This window comes from Hemibagrus wyckioides, linkage group LG21, assembly GCF_019097595.1.
Source record: "Hemibagrus wyckioides isolate EC202008001 linkage group LG21, SWU_Hwy_1.0, whole genome shotgun sequence".
Taxonomy (NCBI): domain Eukaryota; kingdom Metazoa; phylum Chordata; class Actinopteri; order Siluriformes; family Bagridae; genus Hemibagrus; species Hemibagrus wyckioides.
Genome location: NC_080730.1, coordinates 14,123,281 through 14,146,508, shown reverse-complemented (window position 1 = coordinate 14,146,508; position 23,228 = coordinate 14,123,281). Strand labels below are relative to the sequence as shown.

General features: G+C 40.1%; 1 protein-coding gene across 3 annotated transcripts in view; it reads right to left on the bottom strand.

The window, feature by feature from the left end:
• srgap2 (SLIT-ROBO Rho GTPase activating protein 2) overlaps window positions 1-23,228 on the bottom strand; it is a 98,270-nt gene that overhangs the window by 47,596 nt on the left and 27,446 nt on the right. For 2 of the 3 annotated variants that reach the window (XM_058373369.1, XM_058373368.1), the window contains one exon: window positions 3,201-3,393. In XM_058373369.1, coding sequence (XP_058229352.1) covers window positions 3,201-3,393 — 193 coding nt within the window. Of the gene's footprint in view, window positions 1-3,200; window positions 3,394-4,913; window positions 5,120-23,228 lie in introns of those variants that run through there. The other variant, XM_058373370.1, reaches the window with a different exon arrangement.

Here is a 23,228-nt window from a genome sequence, read left to right as displayed (position 1 = left end):
ACATTTCTGTGAACGAATAATCGACTCTGAAGAATATTCCTTTGTGTGATGGATTCTGAAGTATTCAAAGCTCTAGTTCTAATTCAATGTGGTGCATTAACATTTACTGTGCAAGCAGCTAGCATTCACCCAAAACAGACACACACACACACAGAGGTTCTCTCATCACTACTCACTCTCAGCTCTAGAATAGTTTGACATCTGCCCTGCAGTAACAGCTAGGATCGTTAAACAGAGCTAATGACCATGTGACACACATCACTCCTCAGTTGACGAGGAAGCTCTTCCTCTTTGTGCTAGTTTCACGAGACCAATCACATTCACTGAAACAGAGCCTTCACTCTTCCTCCTTCCTCTTTCTTAACTTTCTTTCTGTCTGTCCCTACAGGCATCTGCGGGGCGTAATTGAGATGGACATGTGAGGAATTAACGGGAGGAGAAATGGTGTAACTTTCAAATTTTCTTCAGATTTTACATCCAAAAATAAGATCTTACCAAACAGCTTCTGAGAATTTAAAAAGGAAGCAGGAAAATGAGTGAACAAATCAGGAAGCAAGAGACAAGCAGATTTTGAGTAAGTAAGACAAGCTGATTCCCTTCTGTAATTTCCCCGTTGGAGAAAACCCCCTACTCCTTACCTGACTTGCTCTTTTATAAGAAAAGGTTTGAGTTGCAGCTTATCCACAGGGGCAGAGCTGTTCAACAAATGTTGTAAGATTCTCCTTCACAACTCCACACATCAGAAATGCGCGTTCACCCCAGTCATCTATTTTCCCCCAACACAATGGCTGAGAAAATGATGACCGATGCGTCTCCCTAGCTCTTTTGGAGCTAGTGTCAGGTTGTTTGGGATGAATTTAGGCTTGAAATTGTAGCAAACCCGTTTAATAACAGTGAATTAGCTCGTCTGTTTTTGCCTTGCCACAGCTCGCTCATTTTCTTTTGTGAATTTGTGGCTGTTTTTCTTCTGCACATGTTCAGCATTAAATTTCTTTGTCATGTCACACTCCACTGTGATGTTTAATGGCTCGTATGAAAAGGCTCAGGGCTTTGTAATTTTTCATAAACATTTCTGCACAATACATCACATAAGTGTAACTTGTAAGACAGCATGACATGAGAAGCTGTTGTATGTCATAATACACAAAATGTCCTCATCAATGGTGCCCCATACCAGGGCTCTACCACCACACACACACTTTGTGGACATTCTTCACACAGCGCAGTTAAGCCTCGTTCTGCCCAGCTGCTCCGTGTGCAGTCCAACCATCAGCTCAGCCATTCGGCCCTTCAGCACATAGCCAGCATGCCAGAGGTCTCAGGGGAATCATCACCCTCTACCCAGAATCCTTCCTGCCAGGGGGCCAGGGCCTCCTGACTGACAGCAAGCCTGGAAAATGCCTTGCATTCCTTCATGGCACCATGCTCTTAGCAGATGCTGCTTTCACTGTGAATGCCGGCAGATGTTGGAGCTGGATTCCTGCGGTTCTGAACGTGTGAGGAGAAAGGGGTACAAGGGATAGGGCAAGAACACAGCAGAAATTCACACTTAATGTGGGTCAGAGGGATCAGCCTGCCCTTGGCAAAGAGTCTTTGTGGAGTATCCGTGAAGAATGGAGAGAAATAAAAGAAGAATACGAGAGGGGATAAGAAGAATTTGCCGAACCATATAGTGAGAAATAAAAAGTGAAAGGGATGTAGAAGGGAAATTCCATGAACTGAACTAAAGGGGGTAACAATGAAGAACTTCTGATCTGCACAGATTATCATCATCATAGAAATATAACAATGTTTTAAAAATAGGCCTCAACTTGGCAGCTTACTGGTGGAGCTATTTAAACATCTCTCAGTTTGAACTTTGAAGGTCCACCTCAGGGTATTTACAAGTGCAATTCTGCAGGAATTTTACAACAGAGATCAGAGAGAATAAGTCCCTGGCTGAACTAAAAACATTCTATTTTTGATTGGTTGATTTTGTTGATTTTAGATGATTAGCAATTAAATCAAGTGAGGAAAAGCTTGTAGAGAACTGCATAGTAAATAAAGCAAGCGACAAAACACAGACAGAAATACAGAACAAACAGACAACAGCACACAGTGAAAAGGAGGAGCAGGGGTAAAAAAAAAAAACAAAGAAGTGAAATACTGAAAACTCAGAAACGAGAACAGAAAGTTTGATCCATTTGATATCATCTCCTGTCTGAAATCTGCCAGAGGCGAAACAGTCAGGAGCTGGAATGCCCCCTTTGCTAAAACGAAAAGAGCCAAGTCTGTGGTTAAACTCCAGTCACACCTACTTACAGGAAAAGCAGTGCGTTACAAGTAACGGCATCTGTTATGAATATAAAAAAGACAAAAACAACAAAAAAAAGTAGGTGTACTCCTGTACTCCCACATGCTTTCTTTACTCAAAAAATAGACCTTTCATAAAAGGGTGGAAAAACTCATTTGCATGAGACAGATGACCCAGAGAGACTGTGGCTTCTTTTGTAATTTCCTGCCAACAATCTTAACTTGCTTGTAGCATTTTGGACTATACAAAATTTTGTTTTTCAGGTTTTTATTGCAACGATGGCCTTTTTGACATTGATCAGACATTACCAGATCTTAAAAATCAAATTCAGCAGGTGTGAAATGTAGCTAGCTCACATGACTGACTTCATCATCATTAATCAAACATTAATCAGCTAAAGTTCTCTGCTTATGTTTTTACCTACTAAAAATATTGATACAAGAGGATTCTGAAGGATGCGCCTAGATGTGTATCTAGAAGGTTCTTCTGGAAGAAAGAAGCCCAAACCCGTTCCAGCATGACAATGCACCTTTGCATAATGCCTGCTTCATAAAAACCTGAGCATCCTGCACAGAGCCCTGACTTTAACCACACTGAACACCTTTGAGATGAACTGGAACGCAGACTACACACCAGACCTCTTCACCCAACATCAGTTCCTGACCTCACCACAAATCCATTGCAAATCCACACAGACACACTCCAAAATGTAGTGGGAAGCCTTTCCAGAAGAGTGGAGCTTATTATAACAGCAAAGCAGGACTAAACCTGGGATGGGATGTTCAACAAGAACATACAGGTAGGATTGTTCAAGGTGTCTACAAGCACTTATGTAGATCTACTCAGGTTTGAAAGAGATGTAAATGGGTCAGCTCTTGGAAGCAGATCTCTCCAAATGGGTTCTTACTTGAACTGGTGGTCCTTGGTGCTGCGCGTCTTGGCCAGGAACCTCTCAGCCAGCTTCTCCAGATTGCGCGAGTAGTCCATCTCGATCTCGGCCTTCTTGCGGAAGAAGTCCTGCAGGTCCTGGAGGAGCTGCACCCGGAGCTCGCATTGCTGGTCCAGACATTTGAGCTGTTCTACCAGCTGAGCCCGGATCTCTGCCAAAGTTGGAAAGAGAGGTTTACAGTTAATTCCTTTGTGGCATTCCTTCAAGTTGGGACATGTCATGCATCAGGATTTAATGCATTATCATAATCAAGCTTCTGCAATTCAACAGCAGCCTCAGCAGCTATACAGAGTTAACATTCAGGTTATAACAACATTCAGAAGGAACTCGCGTTTATCTCGTCTCTTTATCAACATTTCATCACCTAACCCACCCTGGAATGTAGTGTTGGCTGCTGAACACAAAAAAGGTTGTAAATTATATGTTTCCAGTAAAGGTGCAACCATAATCACCGAACAAGTGTTTTATTTACGCATGAGCAGTGTACAGGTGGATGAACCGTTTGTTTATTCATTAACAAACCCAAGTTTTAGTTTCAAGTAAGCTTAATTAGTGAGGCTACAACAGTTCAACTCAAAAGAGCAATAACTATGAAAGTATTTTCCAAGCAGCTATAGTCTTCCATCATACCATCTCCCAATAACTTCTCTCTGGTGATAAAGCCATATCACACAAAATCAATGTTTGCTATTCATTTATTGTTAAAATTAACTAAACAATGTTGTACTCTGGTGTAGAATGTCGAAAAACAACCTAACATCTAGTATCACTTACAACAGCTATAACAACTTTTATCACCTTTTTTCATCTCCTAAAGTTTATAAGACCAAAAACAATGCAGCTTTTCATGCTAGAGAAAATGTAAACCCCAGCATATTAAAAGATACTCGTGTCTAAAAACCTTAACAGAGTTATTTTTCATCTGTTTATATGAAGCATCCATGATACAGGATGCCGTTTAATTTGCTACCATAGAACCAACAACTGTATAAGAACAAGAGAATTAAGGTAAACGGCGATCAGAGCTGTGCTGCGATAGAAAATCCATCAACCGCACTTTGACCAATCAGGATTGTGCATTCAACATGACTATGGTATTAAACGGAGAATTACGTGTACTGTACATTTCTCTCATATTCGTCTGTCTCCTTTTATCCCAGCTTGTGACCGTTCAATTCACATTCATTTTTGTTCTCTCTCTCTCTCTCTCTCTCTCTCTCTCTCTCATCTCATACCCACAGAGCACTGAAACATGGCCTCAAATTAATTTACTCCACTTACAAACTGCCGGACATCTAAAACGCTGAATTATGCCGTTTTCATAAACTCCCGAGAGCTTGGTAGACGGCTCAAGTTGCTGTACAACTAAAACCCCCATTACACCGCTATTAAGAAAGGAAACTGTTATAATCTGACGAGTCTATAAAAACGAGCAGTGGAGACGCTGCAACTGTTGCAGAAATCACACACTGTAACTCCTCAGCACAATTAAGGGAATTCGGGGAAAACACGACACCTGTAAACCAGGAAGCAGGATTCATTTCTAATGAATGCGCACCATTGATCAAAAAAAAATCCAGTTATTAAAATGTCAAATGAAATGAAACTGCATGAGAGAAGAAAACATGAACCTGACATTCAAGACAGCCTTATTAAATGATTTAGGTTTACCTTTGCATTTTCTGCTATAGAGAAACCTGATGACTTTGGTGTCCATCATCGCGCTGTCCCATGTCACAGCAGAGCAGAGTGTGGAAGTCGAGTGAAAGCACAGATAGCCTGTTCTGTCGGCTCTATTGTGTTTTAAGCTGAGAGTGGCAGTTCCACTGTGTCACCAAAGAGAAGTGGGATTTTCACCGTCTCTGACCTCTCTCACACTCTCTGTCTGTCTGTCTGTCTCTCTCTCTCTCACACACACACACACTTAAAACACAACAGCCCAGGAAAGAAGTCTGAGGTTGAGGTTATGCCTCTCTTTAGTGACCTCACACTCTGCTGCTATGTTATAAAACCAATATTCATGAAAGCAGAAAGTGACATAGCTGCCTACAACACATATGGTCATCATTATCATTCATCAGCATCGTTTAAATCACTAAAGAAGAATCATACGAAGACTGTCAGCTTGATTTAAAACAAGATGTCCAAATTATAATTAGGACCATGTTGTTTAGTTGTTGTCAAAAGTAAAACATTTTGCTTTGCATTCATTAGCCAAACAAAGCCATGCACTCATAACTTCTCCTTCCTTGCTAGCTGTTGTTTGTGTAAAATGAGTAGAGTTTACCTCAGGTTTGACTTGCTCCAACATTACAACACAGAATACAGACTCTACCAGCATTACGAAAAAAAAAAAAAAAACAACATTTCCCATTGTCTCTCATTCAAAGGACATCATAATGATAATCATATACCTGTTCTTTTTTTGCTTTTGTGTCACATTTATTTAGCTGGTGAGGAAATTCACAAGTACGAGCTAAATCACTAACAGTTTTGACAGCTTTATGTTTAAAGACAGCGCCACAGGAAATGTTTTAGTAGCGGATATGCTCAGTACCGTTGTTAGTGTTTACCTCAATCAAACAGTCTTTAGACCACAGTTTGACAGGTTTCTTTCTTCAGCTTTAATAAGCAGGTTAAGATTAAGAGTCTTTCAAAAGTGTTGCTGATTGAAGGCAGATAGTGACATGAATAACATCGGAATCAATTTTAAAAAGGTTAAGCCTCGTCAATAGAAATCTATTGAACGTATTTTGGCTTAAATACAGACCCAAATGTAGTAATATGCATTTCAATTCCAGCTAAATGGACTCCAGTGTTAATGCTAACATCCTTCACACACACACACACACACGTTTTCTCAGCATGCCAACACACATTTCAGAAATCAGCAGCATTTGCTTGACACAGTGTTTTCCCTATTGGCTATGGCACTATTGTGACATTCTTGAAGAAATGATATTAAAGGGTCGGCACACGAAAGGAAAACAGGCCGTAATTTCTCAGTTACAGCGAGATAATGACTAGGCCGGCCTGTTGGCTTGCGTGCTTTGTCAACACCTGTCACACATAATTTGCCGCTTGCTGTATAATTTACCCAACCAGGAAATGAGTCAGTGTCTCATCGTAATGCCCGAAGATGCTCACGAGGTCTTTCTGAAATATCCTGTAATTTCTATAAACGACAGACGAACTCGCCATGCTGACACGCCAGCTTGATATGGCGTAACAAATCAAGCAGCTGGCATGTCACAGTTGGATTTAGGCTACTTGTTGGATTTGCTTTCGTTAAAGAAGAAGTGTTTGTAGGAGGATGAGAAGTGAAACTCTTAGTGTTAAAATTGGAAGGCAAATTAATTTACTATCGGATCTGTTATGCTCTCTGGTCTGGTCAAGTGATCACAAGTCAGAACTGGACTCTAATCATTAGCTTAAAAAACCTCAAAAGAAGATTAGATGTATGTGTCTAGAACCGGGACAGGTTTGAGTATAAGGTCTATACTAGAGGAAAAGTTTCCAAGTGAGATCTGATACACCCTGCATTACTTGTTAAGTCTAATTTTGCCATCATGTCTGCCTGGCAAATTTTAAGAAATGATGTAGCTGAATCCTGTGGCAAAAACATCGAGCAAAAGGACAACTAAAACCAGTGGTGTGCTCAGCAGTTAAAGCCTGAACAACACCAGAACCTTGGATATGGTCTGATACAGTCTCCCCACAGTCACAGTGGGGATGTGCTCAGATTTTCCACAGATATCACAGTCTCATTAAAAAAAAAAAAAAAAAGAGTAAAGAAATGCCGTCATGAAACCCATGTGGCCGTGCAATCATTCTCAAGCCAACTGAAGAAAAAAAAAATCCTCTCCAACAGAGAAGTTGGGTTTGGGAAAAGACACTGTTGCAAAATCCCTGAAAAGCTAAAAATATCATAAATGGAAAACCTCTTTTGGTCATCGTGGGAGGAACTTGAGACCAAAAGACATGGTTACACTAAAAGGCAGTGCTGAAACTATTTCGGTGCAGCTAATAAATTATGCATTTAAAAGGATTTGGGAGGACAGAACCCATATAATCTCTCTCCCCTCCCCTACTTTTTTTTTTTCAACAGGATGGTACATGAACTGGATTATTATTTTTATTATTCTTATACTAATAAACAGTAGGTGTTTTATTCTTCTTACACCACCACAATTTGCCAACAATATATATTTTTTTGAACAACACCTTTTCATATAATATATGTTATAGCTCCATTTAACGTTGTAAAACATCCGCAAGCAATGTTACTTCCTGTAGTCACTCATTTACAGCAGTTAGAAACAGCAATTTCTTCACCAACTGCTCTTTCTTCCTCCGCCTTGATTTTAATATGATGAAAGTGCATCTTGTTACATGACAGAGAAGGTAGGAAGTGCTAACTCGTCTGTTCTGAAGACTCTGAAATTGCAGAAAATGTACCGAGTGCTGACACTGGAGACTTCCTGCTTGAAAAGTTAAATCAATCTACTTAAACTGTCACTATATCAATAAACGATGTTTTAATAATAAATAAAAATAAAGTGAAAAATAATACAGATTAAGAAAATGTTTAACAAATTAAAAGGAGTGGATTAATGTACATCTATGAGGTGAAATACATCCTTTACCTGAACGACCTCCTAACTGGTCATCTTTTTTTACTTACTAATATTATTCTAAACACTTTATTGTTTTTAGTGATGTTTTGACTGCCACACACTGGGACCCCCAAAACTGACCGACAATCTAAAAAACAGGCCATTCATCTAGAACTGATGAATACTTCATTCTCCCTCATTGCAAGATAGAAGCAAAAGCTGGAACACAAAATTACGATTTCTTTTCATTTTCATTGTTCCAGCAGATCACATAAAAAGAAAGCATATGTTTTCCAATCTTTTAATAAGACTGATCCTGACCTAACCAAGCTTTACGGTGAGGATTCCCATAAACAATGTATTCACATTATGGATCTGTCTGTCTGAACTGTCTGAAAGTGAAGACCCATGACCTTAAGTCTGCATTCACAGCAAAACCACCATCCCCCAGTTTCCCTGGATCTGTCAATGCTGATCAGGCCTCTAAGACTCCATGGATGTCCAGCTGCACCAGGTTCATGGATTAGAGAATGTCTTATAGGTGTTTTTCCCAGAAAGATTGATTTCCAGATCTTATCCCCAAACTGCTGCCCAAGTTCTAGGTAAAGAAACTTGCTGTCATGTGCCACTCATGCTCTAGGTAAAACATATCTCCTGTCAAAGTGTGACAAACTGACATATGCAGCTTGCATGCTATGTTGCAGAATGTCTGCAAGACAATCTACTTCCTGTAACCGATTATTTATAGCAGCTATAAACAGCCATCTTTTGCAAGCCTCTTCCTCTTTCTCGATCACTATAAGATGAAATTGCATCAGGGAAGTGCTAGCTCCTCTGTTCTGAAGATTCAGTGGCATCCTCTGCATAAAAGTCTACGTAATGAATTGAATTAAATACAGAAAGCTTTACCAGATTAAATTGATAAAAGGTAGAAATTCTGTTGCTATGTATTGCCCACATTCTGTGTTTTAAAACTTTGGTGTCATCGTCTACCCATGTTCTAGTTACTGAATCCTACTTTGTTCTAGGTTCAGAAACTTTGGTGCCATGTACTGCCCACATTTTAATGTTTAAAAACTACATATGATTCATGTTCTAGGTACAAAATGAAGCTTTGTTCTTGGTTCAAAGCCTTTGGTGCCATGTTCTGACAAAAAAAAAAAAAATTCTATATTCAGAACCCTGCCATGTATTGCCCATGTTCTCTGTTCTATATTCAAATCATAAAGAAGTCAGAGGTAACAGTGGAAATGAAAAAACTCCCTGCAACAACATGCCAAAAGCTTGAGAGGAACCAGACTGAAAGATATAGTGGGATTAAAAATAATATATTATATCGCTCTTCTCTTTTGAAGAGACAACATCACATTCACCAACATTAGCAACAGGTAATTTCTACTATCTACAGCACAGATCCTGATATTAAGTGCTCTCCGAATCAGCCTACCGTGCAACAACCTGACAGTGTTTCCTCTACTCAGCCACTCTCAGCCCCCACCCCTCATCACCCCCAGCTGTCACTCCACCAGTTTTATCACCGGCTGGCCTAGAAGACCGCGCCCAAAATCTGTCATGTTACATTATGTTCTCCAGGCTCAGGGTTCCAGACTCTGGGCGAGAAGCCATGCAAGCATGCTAGAGATAGTGATGAGAAGGATCTCCAAATTCAGAAAATTTGGTGCCATTTTAGGCTTGTAATAGGCTTATAGACTGGCAGGGAAACAGCAAGCAAGCAGCAGGGTGGTGCAGCAGGTAGAACTGATGCTTCACAGCTACAGGAATCCCTGCTTCAATCCTGAGCTCAGGTTACGGTCTGTCAGGTATTTCACATGTCCTCCCTCTGCCTCAGACCTTCCAAAAACCTGCCAGTAGGAGAACTGGTTATGCTAGGTGTGAATGTGTATGTGTGTGGTCCCTACACAATGGACTGGTATCCCAACCAGGGTCTTGTGTTCCAGCCTTGCTCCCAGTGTTCCTGGGATAGACTCCGGCTCCTCCGTGTTCCAGATGTTCTAGATATTCAAAATGAATGAATGATGCACGCATCAAACCTGGTTAGTGAGTATCTGTGGCATTTTCACCAGAATGGCATAACAGACCAAAATAAATTTTCCAAATGAAAGACCTCAATAAGCCTGCTTCATCTGCTTTTATACTTGATCTAAAAATCACAGCTGACCCAGAACAGATTCTACAATCTGTCACACAGTCAGCACCTATGCACTGAAGGCACTTTTTTCCGTCAAACCAGCCAAAACGTTCGGTGCTGCAGTGTTTATTCATGATTCTGTTCACATTTCATAAAAAATTGATCAGCCGTTTTATTTTCAGACGGTGAATAGAAAAGTTTTAGACGAGTTCAAAAAGTTCAGTTTCAGCTCTAGAGAGTGGGTTTGGCAGGAAACATCAGGGAACAGTGTAACAGAGATGTTAGGGAATATTATAAAAGATATATTCCATGATTTAGAGGCATTTGGCATTTTGTAGCAGAAATCTGCTACAATTTTAGTAAACTCAAAAGACAGCCATGATGAATCTGGAGCACATCATTGATTCTTTTTGGATTTCGCCAAATTAAGATAATTTCTGGGTTGACAGAGAAAATCATAGCCACTTTTCAGCAGTGTTAACCCATACATATCATGATGGAATCAGGGCACAATGCCAGGATACACACATAACATGTCCGAAGAGATGTGTTTGCTGTGTGGTCCGCGCTTTGACGCACAGCTGTACTTGCATGTACTTACATATATGCATAGATACATACATGTGTGGTGTGACAGAACACTCAGCATTGTGCAACTCTGAACCACTTTATTGTGTCTTGAACTTTTACAGTCCATATTACAAAAGCCATAATGACAATAATGAAACAGGACATCTATAAGGGGGCAGTTGTTCTTCCGGAGAGGGGGTTGGTGCTTGTTTGCGTCACTGGAGCAGCTCAGAGGAAGCCTTCATTCATCTCAGCAAACAGGAAGGGGAGAACATTGAGAAGAGGGAGGAAGTGGGCTTGCTTTGCTTGGGAGACAAAGAGATAGGGTTCAAAATGCAAGAGGAGTGGGAAAATGAGTTGAGTAAAGAACAGGTCCAGGTTACATGAGTCTGTGTATTTTATCTCTTTTAGAGTAACTGTGTTAATCTCTGATTAGCTTTTATCATGCGTATAGCTAAAGAAACAACTTCAATAGGAGATACTTTATTCTAAAGATTTTCAGCCCAATTTTTTTAACCGGGGACTTAAAACTCAGAACGCAATGCCCAATTGGTGTAAAATTTAGTGACACTGTGAACAAATACAAAAGAGCATCATTATGATGTCAGCTTGCGTCTACAACATTCATCTAAAAGCCAACAACAGGAGGATGCTATTGGATTAAGCTCACAGGACAGCTACAAATAATGTAGTGTTAATGGTAAGATTTAAACAAAACATGGCAAGGGACAGAAAAAAACGAATTACCTCCATTTCTGTAACCATATATTCTATAGTCTAAATCACTGTGATTCATCATGTAAACAGAATATAATTTTTCTTTAATCACATGTCCATCATAAGAGGATCTTTATGGTATATTCCGACACAGACAACACGATGGCACAAAGTCTGTTATAGAATAGTCAGGTGAGATTTTACTGGGATCATTTCATACAGTGTGACAAGTAATAATCTTAAAAGTACATAAACCGGCTTTACTCCGAGAACTGTTCATTTTGGTCTAGTGGCTGTATTTAAGCTTGCATGGCTGCCATGTCTCATACTCATTGCATTGCCTCAGGGTCCTTACTGCAATTTTATCCAGTGCTCAATATGATTTTTCAACAAGATTGGATTCGGGTTCCGGACATGCCAATCCTAAGCCCCCGATGAAAGACGGAAGAGAGGACGCTGGGGCGATTTAATTTCAGCAGGTGAAAAGGAAAACGGATGGATTTTAAAAGAAAAACAGCTTTTAATCACTCAAATAAACTGCAAATTAAAATAAACTTACTAAGCTTGACCTATCTGCTTCACAATGTACAAAACAAACTGAGTGTCCTTAAATTGATGAGGTCATTTGTGATCGAAAACCATCTTGGGGATCATATGGCACGATACAGATGGAGAGAAATGAGTAGGGGGAGGTAGAAGAGGGAGGGTGAAGGAAGGAAGGGAGCGACTGCGTGTTGTCATGCCACCTCTCAGTATGCCAATGAGCATCAGAATGAAGAAGTGGTAAGGGACAAGGTCCCATTACAGAGCAGCTGTCAGAGCAAAAGAAACCACCAGAGAAGAGGAACAAAAGGACAGGAAGTGTATGTGCGTGTGTGTGTGTGTGTGTGCTTGGGTTTACATGCATGTGTATCTGCCTGTACCATTCCGTGCAAAAATTAACCCAAGCTGACAGAATATCATCAAATCTTTTACCCCCACCAATTTCCATAATCAAAATGGTTACTATGGAAACCACCTTTCCTGCAGACACCAAGGTATGAGATTAAAAATGGTTAACAATCTGCTTGATTAATCATTAAAACATTAAAATGGTTAATTGGGATGCAGTCTGCATGTTCAAATATCCCTACAACCCACCCCCCTCCAGTGTGATGCAGTTCCCATATGCCTTTCTTTTACAAACACAAGACAACTGCACTATCGACTTGATTTGATATTAATTATTCAAGATGATGGGCTACAAAAATATTATCAAACGAGAGTAGTTTATAGAAAAATGGGACCAACTGTCCATTGCATATCCATTTCTAATAACAGGATGGAATGTGTTTAGATTAAACCACAATGTGTACAGAGAAGACAACGAATTTATAATGCTGAGAGAAAAATTAGGAATAATCGACAAACCGGCCAAACCGAAACCTAAAGACCACAAAGCGAGAAAGCAGAAACAAGAGGAGTCTCAATTTCATCATATCGGTGAAAGGAAAACTATGGCTAAAATATGAAGGCTGTAAACACACACATACTAGACAATTCCTCTTTCTAGAAGGCAATTGCTACAGCTGCACTTGCAAAAATACCCCAAAACCAAATCCAGTGTTTAAATATTAGACTTTAGAATAATGTTCAATACCTAACTCTGTCATAAGACAAAAATATAAAAATAGCCTTTTTCTTTCTTTTTTTTTCATAATACATGTGTATGAGTGGAGGTGCAGTGGCACAGCAGGAAGCCTTTCCATCTCAGGGTTACATGTCCACAGTTCCATATTCCCACCTTCAACCCAATGTTTCCAGGACAGGCTACAGATTCACAGTGTCCCTGACCAGGATAAAGAATGGCAGTGTCAGGCATGGTACAGCACCTCTGGAGCACTTAACACATGGTTCAAGACGTTTTCATAGGCCCTACAGGCACAGCTTGGAAGTGCTGGTATTTGAACTCTCAGACCACTGAACCACCACAACTCTGAAAAACTGACTTGCTGGGTGGTGGTTTTAATTTTGGGCCTCAAAAAGACTTGGAATAAAAACACAATTTGGAATATTCCTTACTAAGAACAACCATTACTCAACCAGTGACATTAACATCCAAAGCACTGAGTAGCCTCTTGGAACAAGAATGAGGTTTTTAAAACATGGTAAAGTAGCACAGAATTACAGCACAAAAGAGTTAACTACAGACAATACGTGAGGTCCTAAATTGGCTCCTCCAAAGCCACTATGAAGAAAGCGATCCTGGTATATTAGCATTCAGGGACTGAGGTAAGGAAGTTCCTTTACAGGGCTAAGAAATGCCTTGAATTTTGATTGGTTCACTCAATGAGACAGGATTGTTGATGGAATCAGTGAACCATTTCCATCCATCTGACTGAGAGCAGCCATCCTTTATAACATTCTCGTACATGGAAACAACAGAAGGTGCGTCAAAACCATCCTGCTCCCTCAGGCAAGCATTTGTCCCAAACAGGACCAAGGGAAGAGCACTCAGCAGGGGTGGAAATCCTTCAGAAAGTGCTAGAAAAAGAAAAAAAAAAAAGCTCTGGATATCAGGGGTGCTGGAAAAGAGAGTTAACTCATTCCTGAGCCTTCTGGTCCCCCTATCTGTAACATGGCAGGAGGCCAGGTAGTACTTATGAAATTGGGGGATAGATTGAGAAGAAAGTACAGGAGGAGGCATACAGCCAATGGCTAAATAATGGTTAAAACAGCCAACAGTCAGGGAAAGAAAAGCAGGAGTCAATGGTTGCTGTGTTACATGCCATACTTGTTCAATACTATGTATTTATCCAGCTTAGTTACTATCCAATGGCCTGAATTTAACAACCTCGCTCCTCCATGCCACACTGAGCATTACGATCCTGCTCTGGAAAAGCAATTGGACATTGTCAATTAGCGATTGGCACACAGGGATGTTAATGCTTTCACTAGTCCATTAGTGAATAGATGCTGCTGAAGATAATTGCTGAGCAGCAATCAGGGTCATTTAACAGTCCATAGAGTCAACCGGCTTGGGGTTTGTTCCCAAGGACAAGCAGACTCAGGGAAAAAAAAAGAATGCTGAAACTTTCAGTTTGACACAGTAGCCCAATAAGCATCATCCTTTCTTTTCTCAAAAGAAAACCTATCATCTGCCAATTAAACAAATAACCTGTGATCGTATTGCTGCATATCTGTGTGCTTCAGTCTGCTAAGATTACAAATTAAATTGGAGTTTTCCTTCCTGCCAAACATTTTGTTTCACCATCACATCTGCTTTGTTTTTTATTCTTTCAGACTCCTGACTACAACGTGTCAAGTACAGCTACTTGTTCCAGGTTTGACAGCATACTGCTCTACATATGTGTCAAAAAATGTCAAGCTGCTCTTCAGCAGCCATTTATCATCTAACTGATCTTATCAGCCAATTAGCACAACATTCATGCACTGATTTTGTGGTATCAGAGGAAAGAAAATACAACTTCTTGTAGATCTGCCTCCTTTAAGGACATGAGCTTGGCGCATTCTGAGTTAAACCATTACGCAGCAGTCTTCCATTTATGGAGGAGAAGCAGGTCATTGAGGTGAATCTTTTCTAGGATGGCCGAATGATAGTCCCATTCAAACTAAAACAATAGGACAAACCAGAACCACTCTGCATTATGCTAGTAGATGAGTCATCTGTGTGTAGGCTACTTCACAGACCAAACAGCTGGTCATTGCTTTAGTCTATGCGGTAAACAGGCGGAGTAACTGACTCTGCACCAGCTGTTTACGGAGGCTTTGTGTGTATAAAAGAGCAAAGTCTTATAATACACTTGACCTTTTGGATCACTCATCAAGAATTAGGTTGATTTGCAAGTTTAAAACTCAAACTCAAGTCTCAGGATCCATTACCTGAGCTTGGATTATTGTCTGTAAGGAGTTTTAGGGAGTTCTTGCAGCCAGAATAAAGCATTTGGGAATTGTCTGACTAGAAACAGAATTTGAATAAAAATGGACGCACCAAAAATATATTAAAATGCTGCAACATGTAGGCAAAGTCACTGGCAGGTGAGGCTTTGTATTTGTATACCAACAGATTCATTCACATCAAATTTCCTAATACTGCACTGTCACTTTTCCAGACCTCCCACTCGACATGGTTTCTTTAAGATATAACACAAAAATTCAGGAAAAAAAAAATCTTCAGACCACCTACTGCCTTGAAGCAATCAGATGACCTTCTGTTTGATACTTGAGGGCTTACCTCACCTGGGTTACTTCCTTCTCTCATTCCCTACTTCACCTGGCCTCTACTGAGCCTAGAGCAGAGAGTGGACTAGACCATCTGTACCACAGTCTGGCCCTCCTGTTCCTCTCCCCTGGAGAAGTGTAGTGCACCGGGCTCTCCAGGCACCGGAAAACCAGCCTGCCATCTGGCAGTGCAGATACGACAGCCAGGAATTACAGGCGCCTGTCCTGAAGCTCCCTTCATCCCCACTCTCCCAACCAGGTGAGCTCGGGGCAAAGTGGACGTCTCAGAAAAAAAAAGTACTGAGAAAAAGCATGGCACAAGATACAAGGCTTTTGAATAGATGTTCTTGTATTCTCTGAAGGAACATTGCTGAGCAGTGGATATTGAAGAGTTTGATAACTGAAGATTGAAATGAGACAGGGCCAATCACACAATATTAACCGAATTCACTGGACTATTGATGGAATGTTATATTGTGCATACTCTATAATATGGATTATGATGATTTGGGAGTTATTCCTAGAACAAAAATGAATCTGTCCAGTTGATAACAGCATGTGGAGGCTGAATTTCACGGAGATCAACTCGAGTCAGAAAGAAGACAGAAAGCAGGGCAGAGAGATAGACGGATGATGTCTTATGGGGAAATGGTTACAAGCTCTTCTTTACTTAGCTGCTCCCACACACACACACACACACACACACACACTCTTTAAAAAAAAAAAAAAAAAAAGGAGTTCAAGTGTGTATAGAAGGATTTAAGAAGATTGTGTTAATGGAAAGTGGTCTGAGGACAACTTTAAAATGATCAACGACTCTAAAAATCTTTGGAATCTTTTTATTTTAATGGGTGGGACTGAAGAACTCATTTTCTAAGGTCACATGACCTTAGAAAATAATCAAATGGATGAAAGTACTGTTCAAAAGCATAAATAAAAATAAATAAATAAATAAACAAACAAGCGAAAGAAACTGGCATATAATTACAACCTTACACAAGTAATAGTTCGATGATGGGGTGAATGTGGCCCCCAGCCAACATTCTCATTAAGTAATTCACACACCCCCACATCTAATTTCTTCAAGACACCATGAGGAACGATGAACTTGGATGCTGCTGCGAACTTTGTTTACAAATGGGCAACACATTATAATCAGCTTTACCACTAACCGTGGGATTTAGAGTAGGGGTTGGGATTAATCTAGCAGCACTGTCAGGAAGACTCCTGCAGTATAATCTGTCTCTGCCACACCCACATACACAGCAGTGGGAAAAGAAAGAAGAAATAAAAAAAAAAAATAGAAAATGGAAAGAAAAAAAAAAAGAAGAAAGAAGCTCAAGGCATTACAAATAAGCTGTCAAGTTAATAAAATATCACCAATTAAATGCAATGACCTCAATCCACAACCCTCAGGAAGTCACTTACACAAATACGTCACTCATTCTCCTTAGAGAATCACTAGATTTCTACTTTGTCCATGAATATCCAATTCTAATCTATTATTTTTTCCGGCATTTACAGAAATCAACACTTCAAACATTGTGTGTGTGTGAAAGAACAAAATGTCTTTAGTCTGTTATTTCCTACATCAGAGTGCTGTGAAGGATGGACATAAGGACAGTGAAGATCACAGAAGACAAGAAGAGAAGAGAACATAAGAGCGATAAACATGTCTGCATTCTCTGTCTCTTTATCTGTTTCTCAGAGAAGAGCGAATCTCATTAAGCCCCCTGCATCTTCCACTTCTTCTGTCATGCCGCTGAAGGATTACACTCTGTTCTTACTGCCCACACCGATAATGCTAAAGCAAGCCAACACCCGTACCATGCTATCACCATACCAATAACTCAGACAAACAACAGGCAAGCAGCCAAACACTTTACGATATAATACTAAATGTTAAGATCCACAATACATAAGAGCCAAGAGGTTTTTGACAGAAAGGGAAGTTATTTTCCAAGTGCTTGTCTTGAAAAACTCATTATTTTATCTCTTAGTGTCTTTTAGTGTCTGCAGTCAAACAAAATATAGCTTTAAAGTGTATCTGGGTAGGAAATTGTTCCACTTTGACATCCTGGAAGGTTGAAGAAGAAGCAAAAAGCTAAGGAGGATGTTGTTAAGGTTGAGTTATTGTAATTTCATCAGCTGTTAATTCTCAGAACCGGAAAACAATAGTGAAGGTCAAAGTGATGGATAGCAATGTAATAAACTTTATCCACTCCAAAAGAAGATCTGATGATTACTGAGACATTGGAAGATTGGATGGATGGATGGATGGACGGAAGGGGAAGGAAGGAAGGAAGGAAGGAAAAGGAATAGAATGGAATGAAAAGGAATATAGAAACAATGAGAAGGTAAGGGAATAAGGGAATAAAAGGGAGCAAGGAAGGAAGGAAGCAAGGAAGGAAGGAAGGAAGGAAGAGTTGGGAACAGGGAAAAGGAATGGGAACAGAATTAAACAAAACCGAATAAATGGGAGGGAGGGAGGGAGGAAGGAAGGAAGGAAGGAAGGAACTGCCTGAACCGAATGAACTGGACGATCTGTACTGTTTAAAAAATAAAATCCTGCTATCCTATTTATTTATTTATTTATTTTCACAAAACAGTATCTTTACATGTTTACTCAGTGGACACTCTATATCTATATGAAAAAAAAAACGGTGAAGCAAAAAGGACAAATAATTTATCAAGAAATAGTCTTCCAATTCTCCAGCAGCAGGGACGATGGGGTTTTGTACAGATTTCATCAGATGCTCGGAGAATAACGGCCTGATTCACTTTAACTGACGTGTCTACAGCATCCAAAACATTTCACTTCTGAAACCCTTCTTGAGCAGGCCCTATCGTAAGTTCAGTCAGCATGCCAAAGTCCCTCATGAAAGCTTCTGGAGAGAAAGAAATAAAAAGATAAGGTGGCTCTGCTCTGATGTTCCGCCTATACCACCATAAGGTATACAGCACAATAAGTATAATTGCTATCATCATCCCTGCAGAGGAAGAAGCATATATAGCATCTAAAAACTGTTCAGTTCTCAGACTTATGACTTATTTACAATCTGAGACAAGATTGTATCTTATCCTTCTGCATGCTGAGCTAAGGGAAAACAAATAAAGATGCAATGAGCAGCTGAAGAACGTAAAGGGTGACATGGAGTGCAGTATGCAGAAGAATAAATAGGCTGGAGTCGGGGAGCAGAGACGTGCCGAGCTTATCTTTAAAGCGAGACAGAGCTTTCTCAATATGAGAGATAACAGCAGAACGGGGCCTGCGGCTGACGGTAGTACACCCCCCTACTCAGGGGGGATTGTATTATATTGTGCAGCAATGTGTGTAGTGCAGTGCTAAACACAAGATAATTATACTGCAAAGAAATGTACAAGCCAACGGAAATGTTCTGTTTAGGGAAGCGCCAATACCACATTTTCATCTTCATGCCAAGATATGTAAAAGATGTCTGAGGTGTTATACCAGTGACCCTTTCGATAATCCGTGTCATGTGTGTATTGTAAGATTTGCTTCAGTGTATTTAGTGATATTGGAAAATTTTTCAAATGTGATCTGTTCCGTATCCACTGATCCGTGCCAATATTGACCCCAATTCCATCCTCAGGAACATTTCAGATCGGAAATTCTATAATGGGATTAACCGAATAAAAACTTCATGGGAAGGGAGGGAAGGGAGAAAAGGAAGGAAAGGAAGAAAGGGAAGGGAAAGGAAGGAAAGAAGAATAGAATGGAATGGAAGGAAGAAACAAAGGGAAGGAAAAGAAGGGAAGAGAAGAAAAAGGGAAGAAGGGAGGAAAGGAGGAAGGAATGAGGGAAGGGAACAGAATGGACCGGATTGGAAGAAAGGAAGGAAAGAGGGACTGGAGTCAGTGAAGGGAATGGGGAAAAGAAGGAAAGGGAAAAAGAGCATACGGAAGGAAGAAAAGGGACTTAGCATCATAAGTTCATGCCAGGTTATGTAAAAGACATTTGAGGCGTCATACCGGTGACCCTTTCGATCATCCTTGTCCTGCGTTTATTTTAAGATTTGCCTCAACATATTTAATGATATCGGAAAATATATCATCTGATCTGTTCCTGATCCACTGATCTGTGCCAATATTGGCCCCAATTCGATCCTTAGGAACATCGGAGAATTCCAGACCGGAATCTCTATAATGGGATTAACAGAACACAAACTTTCCTTTCCACGTATTAAAGCAGCCACGTCCATATCTTTGCTGTCGAGAAAAAGATAGAGGGAGGCAGAAATCTGACAAAGTACAATGCTTCTGGGGGACTGCTACCAAAACTAATGAGCGAGGCTAGGAATGAATGCTTTAGAGAGATCAGCACTGGGGCAGTTAAATGATTGAATCGTTTACAGAGACACAGAGAATGAAACCCTGCTGCTGCTGCATGCACAAGACAGGATGAAACAGAGAGACTTTTTTCCAGCTAGACCAGGAGTCCATTTAATATTTTATAAATATTAAATTGCACTGCTGAAACCTAATGATATTCATAAGACTCCAGTGCAGGAACTGCAACCTCTTTATTCTTGATGGTCAGTGAAAGCCCAGCTGTGATAGTCCGCGAAGGCTGTGTATAAGTCCCAGTAAGCCACTGTTTAGCCCTTAACTCTTAAACTACTATCCTTAGATTGTGCTCTTTGTGCCTTATTTACATCGGATAAAAACATTAATGAACAAATGCAGAAGAATAAAAAAAGAAAACACAACATCAGCAGTACATTTTTAAGAGCTCATTACTCTTTGCATAGGAAGAATTCTCTCCTCAAACCATGTTAATTAATGATGAGTCACGCTGTCATTGAGAGTATGGAGAAATGAGCTGGTAACAATTGTAAAAGACAGAAAAAATTGCATCGCATATCTTTTGAGAAATTTTATGGGACCCAAAAATTTGTAAATGCTATGATGTAGAGCCTGCAGCCTGTTAGAGTCACTGCCCTGATGCATTATTCTGTATAATGATGTTTACAGTGCCAAGGGAAGGTGAAACAAGCAGCCCCACACACACACACCAAGCTGAGGCAGGATAATGCAGCTTGCTTAGAAAGCAGAGATGGGATTAGTCGGGCACGGTACAGCCTGGTGCCCATTGTGGATCTATTGTATAGTGTTTTATCATTCGTTCTCAGAGTGCCAGCCACCTCACACTGAGCCACAATTCTGCTGATGGATGATGCATGGCTTTTTGCAGCATGTACAAAGTCTGATGGGGCTTGTCTCTTGATTATGAACACTCCATACACACACCACACACACACACCACACACACGGGGGAAAAAATCAACATAAAATATGGTGGGCCAATACAAGCCACCAAACCAGCTTTAACGCACATTAGCATAGATTCTGTCAGTCTCTGGATGATCCTGACAGATAGGTTAACTATAATGGTAGAGCAGACGATCTAACACTTGTTTCATATACAGTGTGTTCAATTAAGTTGATAATTAATGATGGTGAAGATCCTAACATATGATTTTCATCAATATAATACTATGTGGATGGGGACATTGTCGTCACGAAAGACCCCACTCCCATTAGGATAGAAATACTTCATCATAGGACAAAGAATCATTTCGTATTGATTCATAGTGACCCATCCTTCTATGGGGAAAAGTGAACCCAAACACAATGCCAGCAAAACGCCCTTCTAGCATAGCAGAGCGATGAGACATCCTCAGTGTGGCGGTCAGGCTTTTAGCCGTGTACCGTTCTCTGGGGCCTGCTCAGCATTTTTAAACATGCCACAGTGAATGGTATGATCATCTTAATCACTTCAGAAAATCATAGTCGTAGCAATTCTTAACTTCATCCTACTTACATTTGCTTCCTTCATTCAGTCTTGTGGTAAAACATTCAGATTTCACAGTCTGATATTTAAGCTTAACTGCAATAATAATAATAATAATAATAATAATAATAATAATAATAATAATAATAATAAATCTGTATAACGTGATATTGAGTTAAAAATCAAAAGAATATTATTTATTCTTTTTAACTACAATTTACATGACAGGTTTTGACAAGTTTTCAAAAATGAAACTTGAAGTAATCCACTGCCTTGTTGAAACAAAAGTCATCTTCAAGTTAAGTTTATTCAAGATTTTAAGGTATCAAGTTAATGTTTAACCATCTAGAAATGTCTTACAGTTTCCTTTAGCACACAAGAAATGATTTACAAATTCTCAGGTGCATAAAAATGTCATTTTTAAAAACTTTTGGTATTATAGACAGCAACATTATTATTGAGTTAGCTTGTCAGCTAGTCAGAGCAGCTAAATGTTAGGTAAAATGGTGAGGAAGCCTGCACACTGGGCTATAATGATTTCTAGACAAATTACAGGTTATGAAATAGTTTGAGTTATGTTGAATAAATAGCTGAGTATAAATCAGTAAACACAGTTAGATCTACTTACACTATATTGCCAAAAGTTTTGGGATACCCCTCCAAATCAATGAATCCAGGTGTTGCTTTTCAGGGGTTGGACTTGGCCCCTTAGTTCCAGTGAAAGGAACTCTTAATGATTCAGCATACCAAGACATTTTGGACAATTTCATGCTCCCAACTTTGTGGAAACAGTTCCAATATGACTGCACACCAGTGCACAAAGCAAGGTCCATAAAGACATGGATGAGTGAGTTGTGGAGGAACTTGAGTGGCCTGAGGCCAGGCTTGAGTCCTGACCTCAACCTGATAGAAAACGTCTGGGATGAATTAGAGCGGAGACTGCGAGTCAGGCCTTCTCGTCCAACATCAGTGCCTGACCTCACAAATGCGCTTCTAGAGGAACGGTTAAAAATTCCCATAAACACACTCCTAAACATTGTGGAAAGTCTTCCCTGAAAATTTTAAGCTGTTATAGCTAAAAAGGGCAGGGCAACTCCATATTAAATTCAAGTGCATGTAAAGGCAGATGTCCCAAAACTTTTGGCAATATAGTGTATGTCTATGGAATGCTTTATTTGAGCTTTTCTTACATTTAAACCCACTTTAAGCATGACACTGCTGTGACTATGAGTATGTGAGTATTGCTCTTTTAGAGGGTTTGAGAAAAGCTCATGAGTCACATATCCTCCTGATACACACATAAATAACAAGGTTAGCGTGTTCCACATTCAGCGTGATCTCCAAACACACAAAGGGAGGCTATGGCAAACATGGCATTCCAGCAGGAGGGTGAGTGTGTGTGTGTGTGTGTGCGTGTGGTCGATTATGGTTTTTGGGCTATGTGCGTAAGAACAGAGGCACACTGTGATAATTACTGCCATTTCCCACAGCAGTGTTTTACCTGAGCTCAAAACATCCTTAGAAACTTTCCCTTCAGCACCACAGGAAGTCTGCCCCGTACTGAAAAAATAGAAGGCACAGATACTTTGTGTGTGTCTCAGTGAACACACTGCATTACCTTGCGTATCACATGATCAGAGGCTCAAATCTAAGACGCTCCACTATGTCCTAACTCCGTGCTCTTCCTACCTCCAACTGCTAGAAAGACTAAAATCATAATGCACACCCCAATGACCCTTCCACATAATGGAAATCATCTTGATAAAGTCAAACGGCCTCGGGGACAGGCTAGACTTCCTGATGGGAAACATCTGACGGAGCGAGAAAGTGCAGTTCTGCATGAAAGCGCCCGGCTTTCAGAGATACAGCTCTGAGATGGTGCTGATACAGTCTACTGC